At 36.2% G+C, this 17,606-nt stretch overlaps 2 protein-coding genes across 4 annotated transcripts in view; one reads left to right on the forward strand and one right to left on the reverse strand.

Moving 5' to 3' along the window:
• Positions 1 to 8,261: 8,261 nt before the first annotated feature.
• rnf2 (ring finger protein 2) lies at positions 8,262 to 14,918 on the reverse strand. Of its 3 annotated transcripts, none has more exons than XM_058797590.1 (7): positions 14,520 to 14,538; positions 13,902 to 14,014; positions 12,413 to 12,573; positions 10,878 to 11,093; positions 10,343 to 10,615; positions 10,058 to 10,229; positions 8,262 to 9,323 (listed from the first exon to the last, which is right to left on the reverse strand). In XM_058797590.1, exons 1-7 carry the CDS (start codon positions 14,533 to 14,535, stop codon positions 9,222 to 9,224), a joined length of 1,053 nt encoding a protein of 350 aa, XP_058653573.1. In that variant the 5' UTR covers positions 14,536 to 14,538; the 3' UTR covers positions 8,262 to 9,221. The 3 variants fall into 3 exon arrangements, with proteins under 3 accessions (XP_058653573.1, XP_058653583.1, XP_058653593.1); XM_058797600.1 differs by lacking the exon at positions 14,520 to 14,538 and adding an exon at positions 14,830 to 14,918 and having other exon boundaries at positions 8,263 to 9,323; XM_058797610.1 differs by lacking the exon at positions 14,520 to 14,538 and adding an exon at positions 14,750 to 14,800 and having other exon boundaries at positions 8,263 to 9,323.
• Positions 14,919 to 16,075: 1,157 nt separating this feature from the next.
• The window catches only part of niban1b (niban apoptosis regulator 1b), a 30,391-nt gene continuing 28,860 nt past the window's right edge, over positions 16,076 to 17,606 (forward strand). The window contains exon 1 of the mRNA XM_058797576.1: positions 16,076 to 16,297. Within this exon, the coding sequence (XP_058653559.1) occupies positions 16,243 to 16,297 (55 nt within the window). The 5' untranslated portion in view covers positions 16,076 to 16,242. The remainder of the gene's footprint in view (positions 16,298 to 17,606) is intronic.

A 17,606-nucleotide genomic window follows, 5' to 3' on the forward strand; every position in this document is an offset into this window, starting at 1 on the left:
GTGATTTGAGTGTCAACTTTCATCCATCTAAACATTTAGCTTTTTGTAAATCAGGTTTTTTGTTCTTTTAAAAAAGTATTGCTTTGGCTAGATTTAGCTGAAGAGTAAAGCATGCCTGTTTGATAACATGTTTCAATTAAGATCGAGACATGTACTTGGATAAATATAGTAACTAATTATTATTATTATTTTTTTAAAATCATTAATTTCAAAGCTTTGTACTTGCTGTGCAAATGTAAATCCACCACATTTTAATAAAATTATAAAATAAAAATAAAAAAATCCAGTAATTATGAGTGGAAAGGTCATGGTGATGTGTGGGGACAGTGTAGTGTGGAGATTGGATGTCATCATGTCAAATCATCTCCATGCAGATTATATGCTGCATTAAGAGGATTATGTTCATGAGTAGTGGAGAGCACTATGCCAGTGAAATTCATGTAAAATGGTTTCTTGGCAGTTGGCCTACAGGTCACAATGTGCCCCATTCATAAAAGAGCAGAGCAGTGTTAGCCGCAGATATCTGTGCTCATGTTAGAACAGGCCACTCTTAAGTAAATGGGTCAGTCAGTGTCACTGAAATGAGTGGACTTGAGAACTCAACACTTTTTTTGAATGGTTCAAAGATGGGTCATTTAACCCAATTCAAAATCTTCCACAGATAGATCCGGTGTGGCAAGAATGCTGACCTTGGATTCAATCAGATAGCTCAAGAAAATGTATAGATACTTTGTTATTTCTGTACTAAGCTGGAAATATTATGCTTCTGAAATTATTAAGGAGGCCATATGAACTAGGGTTAATTTATCATTTGAGGTGCTATTAGAGTTTATTTTAATATTAGAGTCCATTTTAATATTTTATTAACATTTTCTGTTTTCATTTTGATTTTAGTAACCATATTGTGTTTTTTGGGTACATGTCTATAAAGACATTTTATTAATTCTTTAAATGTAATTTCAGTTTTAGTTATTTTAGTACATCAAGCAAACAAATTTTTTGGTCATATTTTATTTTAGTTCATGTTTATTTTATAGGGACAATTGAAAATGAGCATTCTGTCATAATTTACTCACCCTCAAGTTGTTCCAAATGTGTATGTTTTTTTCTTTTCTTTTTTTTCTTCTTCTGCTGAACACAAAAGTTGACAACCAAACAGCTGACAGGAGCCATTGACATCCATAGCATGGAAAAATACTAGAAGTCTAGAATACTAGAATAGAAGTCAATGGCTATCAACAACTGTTTGGTTACCAACATTTTTCAAAATACCATCTTGTGTTTAGAAGAAGAAAGAAACTCGTACAGTTTTGGGTGAGTAAATGATGCGAACTATCCCTTTTATTAACAAAAATATTTGTTCATGGTTTTAACTATAATAACCTTAACATGAACAGATACTGTATATAGTTTCTTGTATTAATTTATGTTATTTAATTAACAGAAAAGACAAAAACATAAACATATACCCTGTTGCTTAGGTCCTTCAAGGACGTTTACATTTGAATTGCTTGATACGAGTCTGCTCTGTAAATATGTGTAGAGAGCCACAGGATGTAGTGACTCACATGGAAACCACACAGTATTACCACAGTGCAGCAATTGCATTCTAGTCTATTCAAAGTTAAAACAGTTTTTTTTCCCCCTGTAATCTCTGAAAAATTTACTAAAATCTAAATGTATTCTAAATGTTCAGTAACAGAATAAGGGTTACAGTTGTGTGCAATGTAAAAAGCAAATATAAAAGCACACTAAACCCTTTTAAATGGGATTATGTAAGAGTCATGTTATTTTTCATAGTTGTGGTCTCTTACATAAGGCAGGCAGTGCCTGTGAGCACAGGTTTTAAAGACTCATGCATAACAGCCTCAAATGCCTTGCTATTTAGAGAGTCTGTTCTTTCACTCACTTTATTGCCAAGATGTATGTGCTGGCAACTGGCCCCAAAACAGGTGTGTGATCAACAGGAAATAATATGTTTGTAGTTCGTAGCCCACAAAGTCACACTCTAGAAGATGTGAGGTTAATTGTTCACCTCTCCTCTCTTTAACAGCCTTTGAAAACCGTCCTTCAAAGCCAAAGTGCCTCCTAGTCTAAATTACACTTCATCTTTCTGTAGATATATTAAGAACGAATGTGCTTTCAGGAAAACAACTTCATTTTGCAATCATTGTTGGTTCCCAGAACATTCTGGGAACTTTGTTTTGGTTGTAAAAATAATAATTAATTAGAAGATTCCTGGAATGTTATTATTTGGTTCCCCAAAACATTTGTAAAATATATCATTGCTATAATATTGGTATGGTTATGGTTAAATAAATAATAACCAAACAGGAGCCAAATGCTAACATTAGGAGAACCACACAGAAGCAGATTTATATTTGAGGACAGAAGCATGTTGTTGTTACCAATAATTATATTTGCCAGGAATTAGAGCAAACTAGACAAACTACCTGTATTATTTACAAAAGCATTACAGTACTTTTCCAGAGAGTTCTGCCAACAATGCGAGTGAATGATTAGTTGAATAATGTAGTAATGAATCATCCAGTAGGCTATACGAGTAAACATTAAGAAGTTTGCACGCTCGCACTGCCAGCGGTAACGGAAGCTGGGCACAGTGCTGGAAGGAGGAAGAGGGGAAGCAGGCATATAACAATAACAATAAATGTAAGCATAAAGGACTGCCAACACCAAGAGCTACAACTATACTGATAACTGTAACTAAGACGTCAAATAGCTGATAAACGATAGTAATATTGACAGCCAATCAGAGCTTTTTGAGCATTTAAAGCGACAGACGACATAACTGCTGCGCGTGCTTACAATAAATACACTAATATAGTCAGCGTTACAGTTAGCATAGTTATTGTTCTTGGTGTGAAAGTGCCTTAGCTCTAAGAGAATGGCAAAGATCATACCACAACACAGGAATATGATGTTCAGAATGATTTATTATTATTTATTTTTTTAATTTAACAAAGAAATTGAAGGTCAGAAAGTCTTTTATTTACAAATACTTGAGTTGGTTATGTAGCATGACAGTCCCAGCCCCAGAAGACATCTCATTATGCAGCGTGTGGTTTCAGTTCAGATGAATCCTCTTTGCTCAAGCTGTTAAGCATCCCAAAAAGTCCTTCTGGGAATCATTTCTAACTATGCAGAAAGTCCAGAGAGTGGAGAGTGGAACATGTCCATATCAATATTCACAACTAACATGATTATTGCTCTAAAAGAACTCTTTCCTTCATGGACATACGATATATTAAGATTCCAGTTATATGTATTAAAAATTATTTACTGGCATTAGGAAATATATTCTTTATTTAATGAATAAAAACTTCCAATATGCCTGTTTAAATAGAACATGCAGTGTGATAGACCTCTGTGGAACTTTAAGTCATTAACTTTCAGTTTTCTTTTTATGATGCATGACTCAAACAATAAATACTTTCCTTTGAATTTGAAAGTGGCAGATTAAAAAAACATAAAGGTCACATTAGGACAAAATTCTTCACGCCATGCAAGAAAATATGCCATATTTGTGTAAGTACGTCATAAATCACATCTACACAGCGACACAGACATAAAGATAAGATCTCAGATTTCTATAAAAGGACTTTGTGTACGTGCTGCATGATCTTCTTGAGAACTGGCTTCAGGCTGTCATGTGATCTGTAGTGAACACTGTGTTCCTCTGATTTAGGAAGTCAAACAACACCATGTAGCAACAGCACACCAACAATTGTCCCAAATGCCCAAAAGGTGGCATGGTGCCCAGCCGCTCAGATTTGGCTGAAGAGTTTCTATCACCTCCTAAACAAAGCAAGAAATTGTTGGAGAGCATTCGCATTCACTAGAGCACCAATCACAACACTGCACATTTTGTACTTTTATCTTATTGGCTGAGGAGGCTTAATTCAGAACAGACTGACACTTCTTTGAACAACAACAAAAAGGTTTTGTGGCTTGAACTTGAAGAACATGTCTGCATGCGCTTAACAACAACATTAGCACATTAGAAACTAAACAGTCAGTCCAGGAATATGATGCATTTCTTAAAGATAGATGGCAGCAGATGGATGCAGAGGATCTAAGAGAACTTTGTTTACACAGAGAACAGTTCATCATCAGTAGTGTTGTGTAGATGGACTGTGAAGAAGCATTTCCTGAAGTTTCCTTTTCTAGACGCTATGAGAAAAACAAGAACTTAAATTGCTCAAATGAAATCACTCTCTAGTTAACCTCAGAGGTCATATAAAATTGAATTTTATTTTTTATAAAATTATACTCTCTATCTGTTTGAGTACACGCACACAAACTTGTGGTTTTCATACTAATCTAATCATATTTTCTATCTCCTAACCCAATCCCCATAACTCTCACAGAAAACAAGCATTTTTTGAATTTCAGAACACACAGTTTAGAATGTTTTTAAGCCATTTGGGTTACAAGGACACAATAAGTGTCATAATCCATATAAAACTATGTATTCAAACACACACACACACACACACATGCACGCACACACATGCACGCACAGGCCATATACTAAATATTTACTATTATTTATAAAATTATATATTACTCACTAATTAATTTTAATTATTTTAAATCATCTAACATACTGAATGAAATATCTTTTATTTATTTAATAAAATATGTATTACTATATTTAATATATAGTAATATAATTTAATATAGTTTTAATTAAAAAAAATTATATATGTAATTTTATATACAAATTTTAAGATACATTTAGTATATAGTTCCTGGAGACAGAAATTCCTTGAGATCAGGTCAAGAGGGATATGTAGGCTGTATACAAATATAAATGTAAAGAAATATAAATATGAATAATAAATTGTATATTATATTACATAAATAGTAAATTATATAAAAATGTACTATTATTAGATTTAGTATAGAAGTCTATACTAATGATCATTCTACTTATTAGATGAGACTTGGCCAAAAGTATGTGGACACCCAAACACAATACTGGTAATTCAAAACCATGAATCTGCCACCTTGCTGCTGTAGTTTCTACTCTTCTAATAAAGGTTTTCCTCTGGATGCTGGAACATTGCACAGGAACAGTCATGCAGCAACTGCACACAATTTACTAGAACATATCAATTAAATGCATATAAAGATAAATGCATGTCATCATTATGGGATTAGTGTTCACTGGAATTAAGAGGAGCAGCCAAACTTTTAAATTGGAATGAATTGTGTGAAAGGAAAGAAAAATGACTGCAAAAGATCTCAAATTCATCAGTCTGTTTTGCAGTTTGGCAGTGTGTGAAAGCTTTAATCACAGACAGTGAATGCTGGTCCTGTTCCATCACTGTGTGTCAATGCATGAATATCTAATTGTTCAGCACAGTGCATGTGGAAAAAGCCTGGCAATGTTCTCATCCAGCTCTCCGAACACACACTTACACTGAGAGAAAGGAGTTGAAATCAGGTCCCTAGTCATGACTGCAAGGGAATATCTGCTTAATGTTGCCATCTGAAAACCATTGAGAGGCAGGCAGCATTAAACTACGAGTGCTGGTGACGTAAAGATGAGTGATTATTGACCAGCTTAAAAGCTCAGAACAGTTTAAAATGAACATCAACATATTAATAGATTTTCTAATCTCATGCTTGTATCTCTGAAAGCTGTGAGCATCAGATGAACAAACAACACAAGCAAACATGTACAGCATAAGCAGAAACCAACTAATCTACCCAAAAACTATGGACTTTTATGCTTATATGCCTCGGACTATTCTGTCAAATAGACTAGAGTGACGGTTCCACAGAGATAATTTTTGATCTTTGCAAATGGCAGAGTGCTTAGGTTATATGGGTATACTGTCACATCTTTGATGTGGGAAGCTGGAGCTCATGGTCCTTTCAAGGCAGCGGGGTGTTAGCGACCCCTGCCATGACCCCGACTGCGCAGAGATTAAACCTGCCCTGAGAGCGCTAGTAAAAACACATTTGTGAGACTGTAGCGAGGGTCAGCTGCCTCCTCGCTGCAAGGCTGTAAAATCCATTATGAATGGACGCATATCAAACTATGCAGAACGGACACGTAAGACCCAACACAGACAAACTCTGACTGTACATGAACCACACATGGCCTGACTTGCTCTTCTAGACATAAAAATGACTGGCAGGTCACCTAAGGCAATATTAATAGGCCTCTTCGGAAATTTCACTGCATTAATACGATAATTTTTCTTATTCTCAGAACATGACTTTCCTGAGCCATTTTGACCAAAAACTTGATCTCAATGGCTGTATAAAATAATTTATTTCTTTATTAATTAATAATAATAATTAATCATTTCTTGTTCAGGTGGAGTTCATCACATTCACTATGAACATGTTGAACTGACCAAAAAATATCCATATAGCCTACTTTTGATCAGTATATCTACTGGATTATTTGAAACCTAACAAAATTCTTGTCTGTAAATAGTTTCCTTGGAAAGTGTAATTGTTGTCATTCTTTAAAATAAATGCTCCTTGATTTCATAATTTCATAACTAATGCAGTGATATTTATACATTTTTAAATATTTCAAAGGTTAGTTCAACCCAAAATGACCATTGTGTCATCAATGTGGAACATAAAATAAATCTTATTACTATTGAAGTACTATTTTGGGTCGATACATATACACAAGTGTGAACAAAATTAATTTATGTAATTTATGAAATGTATTAATTTAATTGATCCTCAATTTACAAGGCAGCTGTGATAAAGATTCTTTCTGATACACGATAAAGCATAATAAATGAAAATAATGTACATAGCCCCACGATTTATTATGCAAATATACACAGCTTGTAAATTGTAAAAGTGAGAGCAATTGTTTTCAATGCGTTATTATTATATTTATTTAAATTAGAAAAAATATGCAAGAAACACGAATATAAATAAATAAAGATATGCTGTGTTGTTTCACTGCCATCCAGGCCCAAGGGCTGCAAAATGCATTTGAAAACTAAAAGCTGTAAAAGCAGGAGAAGCCACATGCATCATGTGTTAGAAGAACTTGCAGAGCATGCAGAGAGAATAAACCACATCAAGTCTCATATGTCAACAGTCCACTCCACAGAGATGAATGACAGGCCATAGGAACAGAGGGAAGGACACAACAGTTTTTGAGCACAATGTAAACACAATGGACCTGAGGAGCAACTATAAACTGAAAGAATACAAACCTGTGGTTGAATATCAACAAACTCAGACCAGCATTTCTACATTCTGCTTCTGCTACATTTTACGCATTTAACAGAACCATTTCATTTAATTATTAGTGGAGTGCTACATAGAAAATATGTAGCAACGACTCTTATGAGCAAGACTGAGAAACACTGATGTATGAGCATAAACAGCCATTTCACTACCTTTTGAATTAGTGCTACAGAGCATCATGAGCATGGTTAGACTAGCAAATCACTAAACATGGGATTAAATCAAAACTGTAAAAGCGCACTAATCTTCACAGATTACACAACCTACTAGCGGCCTTGTAACAACTTCAACTTCAGTTCTGCTGAACTCATACATTAGAGCTGAAGCAAGCACACTCAGAAAAAAGCTACAAAGCTGTCAGCGTGGTGGTATCATAAGGTACAAAAGCTAAAAGGTACAAATATGTATACATTATGTACTAATGTGTACTTTTAAAGTACTACTATGTATGTACCTTTAAGGTCCAAGTGACAGATTTGTACCTTTTTGTCTGAGAGTACAGGTGAGTATGAATGCGAGACCTTACCTGGTATGTAACATCCTGGTATAAATAATAAAAGCAGCATTCTATATTTCACAGGCAAGTTTAGAAGTCATTACTGACAGTGGGATTGCACAATATTGTGACACCATACCAGTTATTGGCCAATATTAAGAGTTTCTATATATAAACAATATACACTATAACGTTCAACAGTTTGGGGTCTGTAAGATTTTTAAATGTTTTTTTTCTCACTCTCTCTCTCTTAAAATAGTATCAAATTGTTTTATTGGCCATTTATCGATTAGACTATGAAATAATTATCAGTTTATTGTATTGGCCAGAATAAAAAATAAATAAATAATGTATTGGTCTTACTGTAAACTTAGGACCATAGCCTTAAATGACCTGAAGCACTAGCCCCATCTGCTGGAATTGTGTTGTTGCTACTCCACTATCCTTAACTTTTTCTTTTAAAGCAGTGTGGTATGATTCAAAGTGCAACACCAGAATTTGCATACATTTTTTATTTATTTTCCAAACAAAGAATGCTGTATACATTTTTTTCCAAACAACAACATTGAACTCAAATGTATGCCAAGGATGTCAAACTAAAAGTACTCCATGCTCTAAAAAGTCTTAGATGAAGCATCTATGAAACTATTAAAAACTGGGTCCAAATGTACAGCCGCCAACTTATGTTTTTATGAAACGGTACTGTAATAACTGTAACAATGGTGTCAATATACAGTTTCCAGGTAGTTATTCTATAAAGTGATGTAGTATGTACAATCCCCGAAACATCTGATGACCAACACCGGTAGTACAGACTTTTGTACAGACATGACAGCGTCATGTGAACTAAGCCATCACATTGTACTGGTACACAGTGGCAAGATGCAGTCATGTTAGTGAACAAATGTAACTGCTACAGGAGAGGTGTGTCTGAAAATGCACTTAAAATCTCTTACAGCTTACAGCGAACATCAGTGGTCAAGTCTGATATTAAAGGACAGCACCATTGGCTACAAAAGCCACCTTCTGACAGAGTCTTTCACGAAGCAGTCAGCGTGATTTCCTCATGGTGTTATGGATGCATTATCCATTTTGTAGACTAAAATTTTGGCTTGTTGAAGGCAACGTCTGAGTCCTCTTGACTCAAAAAGGACTCAACATGTAACAATCAAATGATTGTGTCAACTGAAAGGGGGAGAAAAAAAAAAATTAATCCACACTGGTTTGACTTCCATGGCCCTCCCACCCCATTCCCAATGATCACCCCTGGTCTCGTTCCCATACAAAAAGACAATAAAAAACCAAAATCAAAGCAGCCACAGTTATTGAGGAGCTGGGGCTCCAGAGAATAGTATACTCCAGATGAGGAGGAACAGAGAGAGAAAGACAGAAAGAAACTGGGAGAGAGAAGAGAGGATGAACCATCAGTCTGTCCTGGGTCAGCTCAGACCCTCGTGTCTCGCTGAATTTATTTGTGCTCCTTCGTTGGGGCAAAGTACAACTCCATGGGCTTGTTGACTTTCCAGTACTTCTCGCTCACCAGCTCCAAAGAGAAAGAGCCATTCAAGACCTGTGAGGGAAAATGAACACTGTCATATTGAAGAAAAGCATGTTTGACAGTTTATAAGAATAGGAGTTTAGTCTTTAGTTTTCCTTCTTTTGACAAGTGATCTAAGTATTTATGGCTTGAAAGCAATGCAAAATTGACAAGCTTGATGAAGCTTGGTTGAAATTGGTGTGACCCAAGACTATAGAAATACAAAGACGGTTCACTCATATACTTATGAATGGGAGAAACTGCAACGCACAATATGGAGAAATAGTCCCGCCTTCTAAATGAAAGAACCAATCGCTGATTGGTAAAGTAATTGCGTCACTGCAGCGGCCCTTAGAAGCTCCAGTTCTCATAGAAACCTGAGGCTAGACCAGCCGATGCGCATGCGCAGTCATAAGCGCGATATAACTGTGCATGGGCTGGTCAAGCCTGAAAAATAAGCTTTTTTAACGCTATTTGAGCGTAAGAAACAACATTCATGGGGCAGTTCATTTCAGATTTTGCTGCCGATTTGAAATATGTAATTTAATTGCGACTTCAGCGATTTCAGGACTCCCCCATTCATTTAGATAGGACTTGATCTTGTTTGGGCTGCCTGGAGGCATGTGAACAGACTTGAAATTGTTCCTTGTTGTGACATCCAAGTATGAGATGTTAAATATTTATCATATCACAATCCTTGTCCAAATGATAGAATATGATTGTTTGACCAAATCGTGCAGCCCTAGATGAAGTGGCACCAAACTTACTGTGAACTGGTTGTTTGCTGTAGGGATGTAGATGGTGTACTGTTTTTCGCTGGCTGCCTCTACGTTGATGGGGCTTGCCTCTCCGTTCTTGCGCATTTCCTCCAAAGCCAATCTGACAGCCAAGTATTTGGAGAGGTGGTCCACTGTGGCGTTCCCAGAAGTCTTAATGTACCTGGTAACAAATTCCACATTTAAATTTAGACTAAAATTAAACTTGTTTAAGGCATATAGCTAAAATGATGATAAATTAGTTAAGCAAAACTAATTAAAACAGAACTGGCTCACCTTGTCTGCGCGGCATCTTCTTTCTCCATCAACGTCGGGTGAGGGCGGAACACCAGCTCAATCTCGCTGGCCCCGTCCAGTGCTATGTCTCCTCCTCCGTTCTCTGTGGCATTGTCCATATCCAGTCCCGAATCGTCGGAGGTTTTGGTTCGTTTGATGCTGGGTCCGGCCTCTTGATTACTGTGCACTGATGCATTGCTGCAATGTGAACTGTCCCCATTGTCCTCTGCCCCGCTGCCATTTTCAATTTGGTGCTTCTTCCCCCGCTGCAGTCTACAGCACCCCCGGTGGAGGAACGGTGGGAACAAAGTAACAAAAACAGATGAAAACATAAATAAATAAATAAAGTATTGTCTTAGAATAGAGTAAAAACATAATATTCAATATCCTGCCAAGTTGCAACTGATTTCAGCACATGACAGCCATAGATCAGAGATAACACTAAACACGACAACTAAAATTAAATTAAATAAGAATTCACAAACGTAAATATGAGAAAAATGTTTTCCCACATGGATTTATATCAGACATTAACCTGTTCATAGCCTGGATTTTTAGGCCCTCCTCAATACTGTGGCTGAGCGCCTGCTGGTTGTTGTGCTTGCTGATGCGGGCCAACACTCTTTCCTGGTGGGCTTCATACTCGTCTCTGCTGGGGTAGATCTTACTGATCAGGGCGTCAAAGTTAGGGTCTGGACGGAGGGAGCGCTTAGACACCAGCTTCTTCCTGCATGTTGGACACTCCTTATTCCTGTGAAGCAGAGAAGTTTAAAATTGGCATCGAACTGAAATTAAACTTCTCAAATGAGGAACGTTTTTTTTTTGGCGTTTTTGCCTTTATTATTATAGGACAGTATAGAGATGACAGGAAGCAAAGTGGGAGAGAGAGAGGTAGGCGGGATCGGGAAAGGTCCTTGAGCCAGTATTCGAACTCGGGATGCTCGGCGCTATGTCGATTATGAGTACTTTAATAATAATAATAATAATATTGTACACAAATAAATAATGTATAATATACACTGCAATATTCTATCAAATGTGTTTTTTTTATTTTGATTTTACATAACTTTAAAGCTGAGAGCTTTAGAGCCGTAGTTCACTGACAAGCTACACAATATCACATTCATTATCGAAGGCGATGCATCTGCGACAATGAACGCGATATTGCATAGCATAAAGTAACAAGTCTGCCACTTTTGTTCTGACCAACTGAGGAAAAAAAGCATTACAATAAATCACGCTACCAATGGTGATTAAATCAAACAATCGGTAAGCTCTTATCACATCAAACCGTACAAATTATTATTATTGTCATACTTTGTTCTCAAATTGTTAATGCTATGTAGTGTGTATTAGTGTATTAGCGATACATGTAGATTTCAATTTCTGTACAGTCTAATTGTCATACCATTCGAATTTCATATAATGAAATTCTTTTAACCCAAAAAGCAAATTATTCTTCCTTAGAACTGGTTCTCTTTAAAATACAAATCTTGTGTAATCCCATGCAGGCTATCTGTAGTCAGATGCACATTTAAAACTGGAATATAATTTAATTTCAGTCACTTACATGTGTTTCATAAACACAATCCTTTCTGGATTACAATCCGCCATCAAAATGATCAATTTAATTATTCCAGCTGCTGTGAGAAAAGGCTATAAACGATTCACCACCTCCAGCATCCTCAGATGCGATATAATCTATTAGCCGGGACTCCTTCTTTATGTTTACAGATGTGACGTAATGACGTGGCGGCATGCTCAAATTTCCTGTGAATTCTTACCAGTACCATTCAAATTAGAAAACATTATCATAAGCTTACTGCTGTGAATCGGGCTAAAGTAAGGCGATAGTTTTGAACGCTCGTTTGTTATGTAATTGCTCAAAAATGTATTTCAGATCATTTTCAGCCCAAAAAAAAGGTTACGGACTGCAGCTTTAATACAACACATGGAAAATACACACATAAAACAATCCAGTTACGATCATGTATTTTTCACATCTCAAAGAAAATGTACAGTATAATATAATTCTGAATACAATAAACCCTACATACAACCCAAACTCACCCTGATCTGAGCGCAGTGATGATGCAGTCAGCACAGAAGCGGTGCAGGCACTCCTTGGTGGTCATGGTGTTCTTCAGCATGTCCAGGCAGATGGGACACATGAGCTCACTGTGCAAGCTTCGCGGGGACACGGCGATCTCCAGACCATCCGTGATGGCCTCCTAGAGGAGCACAACACCAGAGAAGCTGCATTGAGGGTCTAAAACTAAACTACATATTAGGGCTGAATGATTAATTGCATTTGCGATAATATCGCGATATGAAAAAACTTGATTTTCAACCGCAGAGGCTGCGATTACAATCAGTCACGTGACACGCGAGAGTAAAGAGGTGTGTTCGACTTGAAGATCGATCGGTGTATGACAGCAAAGTACGGCGAGAGAAAGCATAAGGAGACGTCCGCTCTCTTATAGCTCTTGTAGTACTTTTGATGACACACACCAATCGGTCTAGCAGCGTTGCTTCAAGTCAAACACATCTAAGCAGTCTTCAGAGGAAGCATCAAGTTGGCATGCTACAGTGTTGCCAAGTCCGCGGTTTGCCTCCAAAAATTTGATATTTAGCCTCGAGTGCGAATTTTACATGGGGAACCCCTCCTGAAAATGTCTATTTTACCCCCCAGAATGTGATTTTTACCAGTGGACCCCCCTCAAAACACGATTGGGCTAGTTTTGAGTAACAATTGGGCGGGTTTTGAAAATGTGGCAACCCTGGCACGCTACACGCGGAGTAACAGTGTTATGGTGCATTTCATTACTGAAGATTTCGACCTTAAGATAATACATATGTTCTTATTTAATACATATATTCAAATTTTATTTAAAGTCTGTCCAAAGTTAACAGACAGTGTTTAAAAATTGCAATCCCCACATGTTTACATATGTTTATTACAGTGAATTTGAATAACCTAAATACTGAGTGTGGTAAAGCAACAGATTTGTTTTTATATTTCTGCAATCTACTTTAGTTTGTGTGATTTGTTAATGACTTTTATAATAATGTTTACACCAGGCTTATTTGTCAGTGCTTTATGTTGTCATAATAATTATTAGCCTACATGCTTACAAAGCTGGAAGCTCAACAAATCAGTCAATATACTACTGTGATGGTAGTTGTTAAATAAAAATGTCATTCATATCAATTCATGCATCACCTAATTTCATCGTATCATATAGGCCTGGCCTACAGAAAAGAACATTTATGTTTAATCTATCTAATACTGTGTTGGTCATGCTATACAATGATTTATTGCTTGTCTTTGTTGAATAATACAGAACATAAAGAGCTTTAAAAATAATTGCATATTAAATCACAATCGCAATATTGGTAAAGAAAATCACAATTAGATTCTTTTCTAAAATCGTTCAGTCTTACTACATATCCCAAAACCATCTCTTGACACGGTTTCACTAAGATACAGTCAGAATGGCACCTGGCAAACCCTGAACGTACCAACTGTGCAAAATAACTGGTGAATGAATTTTCTTACCTGTGGAGTTCTCTGTAATTCATAGAGACTAAGCTCCCAGGTCTTACTGAGGGGTTGAACCCCATTCGTCTGGACCGTTTGTGTCATCTTTATACACTGTGTGTCCTTCACCTCTGAGGAAAAACAGCCAAAGAGAAAAATATTGACATGATGTGCAGGAACTAACATCAAAATCTACTATAAGAGCTACAGGTTTTGGTGAGATACTAAATCAAAACAACACAAAACAAAACAATTGTGTTTCAAATCAAAAGTCATACATGATTTAATATTTTCTATTTCGGACTTACACAAAACAACAATTTTAAATATCATTGATTAGGACAGGAGTCAGATTCATTATGATCATCTCTGACAACTGACATCTGAGGGATGTTATGGTCTGTTGACGCTAGTTTAAACTGAAAGATACCACGTTATCTAGTCCACTTAACTCTATCCCTGTTTAAATAATCATCAGCTCAGCAGTTTTTGTTTATTTTTTAAGACCAACATGATATAATAAGCGATCAATCCGTCTAACCCTGCAGTCACAGAGCTATCAGGCTAAAATTAGCTCCTGAAGGCACTTCTAACTCTTTGTGTCAATGAATATAGAAAGCATCTGCCTACACGTACCAAGTGTCAATTGCATGACTGTGCCTGCTCTCCAGCAACCGACAGATATTAAAAACCCCAAAACAAAACAAACGGAAAAGAAAAAATAAGGCGGAAATGTTTTATCCCCTGCGCTGTCATGAAAACGTAGAGCTAACGGCTAACTCTCTCTGTTAATCCAGATGCTGTATTTACAGGCTCCGTTAAATCAATTATGAAGACATTGTCGACAAGGTAGTGACATATAATACCTTTTGCGCTAATGAAAACATCAACATCGATAACCAAAAAGCATATAATTCCGCAAAACCGCAGCTGTTTACATACTCACATCTCAATGTTATGAACACTCTCTCCCTGCCAGCGCGTTCTGCGGCGCTCAATATGGCGGATCGAGTGGGCCTAAATGAACTGTGGGAAATGTGGTATTTTTTTAACAAGTGAGTCAGTTGTAAACAGTTAACACTTAAGTGTGCAAAATTACATGTAGTACATAGTTCCTTTTTCTTTATAAATTTAATCGCAATTTAATTGTTACAAGCTATGTATGATAATATTTTTAAAAAGTGGAAAAACATAGCCTTAGTAATTTTAAATCATTCTTAGATGGACTAGCGACCTGTTTGATGTTTGACCTGATCATCCCAGAAGAAAGTTTTGTTAAATAATCATTTTGACATAAAATGTAAAAAAATAAACTAGATGCTAATTTAAAATGATGAGATATTAAGTCACAATTAAAGTAATTAAAAGGCATAGATATGATGTATGGCATAAACACTAATTACCTGTCAAAAAAATGTATGACAAAAGTTTTAATATGATATAGCCTACTAAATCATAATTATGAAATGAGGAGCTTAAATTATGAGTTAATTTGTTCATAATTATGTGATTTCATCTCCATGTTTTGCTGTGTTTTGTGTAAGAAAACCGCCACATAAGACAACACTGTTTTGGCAAGTCAAGTTTTTATCACATAATTATAACTTAGTATAACATATTTAATTTTTAGCATTTTATTTATTTTAATAATATATTAGCATTTTTGTACATAACTCCAAAAGGGACTTTGGTAACGCTAACTGCAAAGTGTGCCTCTAGGGGGGAGTAGAGTAATGACATAACCCTTTCGGATTACACATTCCTTTATAACTTTATCTCTTTTCCTTCTTTCTTAATTAATAGGATTCATTCAGAATAACAACACACAAAATACATGTGTATGATTTTTATTATGAGTAATTCCAACCATAGACTGTAAAAAATTCCAACCGGAGCACGCGCGACCATGTTAATTTTCTTCCTTTTGCACTTTTTGCACATTCTAATATTTGTCGAATGAACCATTTTATGCCATATTTTTCCAAACGGTTAATAGGCCTATACTGTTTTTCAAACGTTTTGCCAAAATAGCTTTTTTTTTTTTTTTTTTTTTAGCGATAAAATACAAAGAGGTGTTTGAGATATATTGAAAATATTTGCAAATACATCAATAAACAAAGGGTCAAAACAAAGCTGTATAAAGTGGTCAGAGCTGCTGTTCGGATGTTGACAGAGCTGAGAGGATAAGCGGGCGGCGCTGCTGCAGTTTGAGGAAGTTTGAGATGCTTGAGTCACAGTTTATTTGCGCTCGTCGTTATCTGACAGTCAAAATAGGCGCTGCGCTTCAAAACCGGATCGGACTAACGTTAACGGGAAAAAATCCTTCGCTCGGGACCGCCGCGACAAACCACGCTACACAATGGGAGCATCCTCATCCAGTCTGTTGGACGAGAGTAAAATAAGCTACATACGAGGTAAACGGGTTTCCGTCTAGTACTAGAAAGTCTATGGACATAACGGTTGCAGCTTTCTTATGTCTAATGTTGAAATAAGTAGCCTATGATTGAATGGGGATTTTTCTCGTGTTGCCTACTCTTCTTCTTTTCTCTTTTCTCCAAATTTCCTGCATTAGCCTATTTTTTGCAGTAAAATTCAGCGTCTAAACACTGAATTAATCTATCGTTATATCAGTTATTGTAGGTAACCGAATTCCAAAAATAACCTTAACTAATAATAACTTTACTAAAACACAAGAGACATGCGTTTGACAACTAGGCTACTGTAGTGCAGGAAATGTCATCAGTTTGTACAGTTTGATGCAGAGTGCACACCCACCCAAACTCCCACCACACCTTTAACCCCACCTATCATTTAACCCGCACTGGCAGCTCAATATCATGCAATAGCTCAGTTTAATAATCCATGTCACTTACATTGTGACTCTGCTGTGCATTTATAAATACTGAGTAATAAAATGTACTTTATTATTATTTTATGGCCCTTGTTGTAATGTTACAGGCTAGCAATAGTTCATCCAAAAATGTACATTTCTTGAAAATTTGCTCACACTGAGGAAATCCAAGATGTAGACGAGTTTGTTTCTTTGGAAGGAATTGGAGAAGTTTTGCATTGCATCACTTGTTTATCAGTGGATCCTCTGCAGTGAATGGGTGCCATCAGAATTAGAGTCCAAACAGCTGATTTAAACTGTCTCCAGACATCCAAAATCTTGTGAGGAGAAAAGCTGCATGCATGTAATAAACAAATCCATCATAAATATCTTTAATGTTTTAACATCAAACTGTTGCATCTGGCTAAAATATAGAGTCCTCTAGCCATAATATTGCTTTCTCATGTGAAAAAGTTGGTGGATCTTGATGTGAGAAGACAACAGATGGACTGTTTCATTGAGGAGTTATGAACATGTATTTTGGCCTGAAGCAATTGTTTCCAGTTAAAATGCCGTAATGATGGATTTGTTTCTTTAAAAAATGCAGTTTTTCTCTTCATAAGACGTTAGTTGATGGACTGGAGTCATGTGGATTATTGTGATGTTTTTATCAGCTGTTCTGATGTTCACTGCATTCACTGCAGAGGATCCATTGGTGAGCAAGTGATGCAATGCTAAATTTCTTAAAATCTGTTCCACTGAAGAAAAAAACTCATCCACATCTTGGGTAGCCTGAAGGTGAGTAAATTTGAGCAAACTTTCATCATTGGGTGAACTATTCCTTTAACATTTAGGAAATATCAAATAAGCAACAGTGTTGTTATTCTAAATAT

Source organism: Onychostoma macrolepis, chromosome 02, assembly GCF_012432095.1.
Source record: "Onychostoma macrolepis isolate SWU-2019 chromosome 02, ASM1243209v1, whole genome shotgun sequence".
NCBI classification, from domain to species: domain Eukaryota; kingdom Metazoa; phylum Chordata; class Actinopteri; order Cypriniformes; family Cyprinidae; genus Onychostoma; species Onychostoma macrolepis.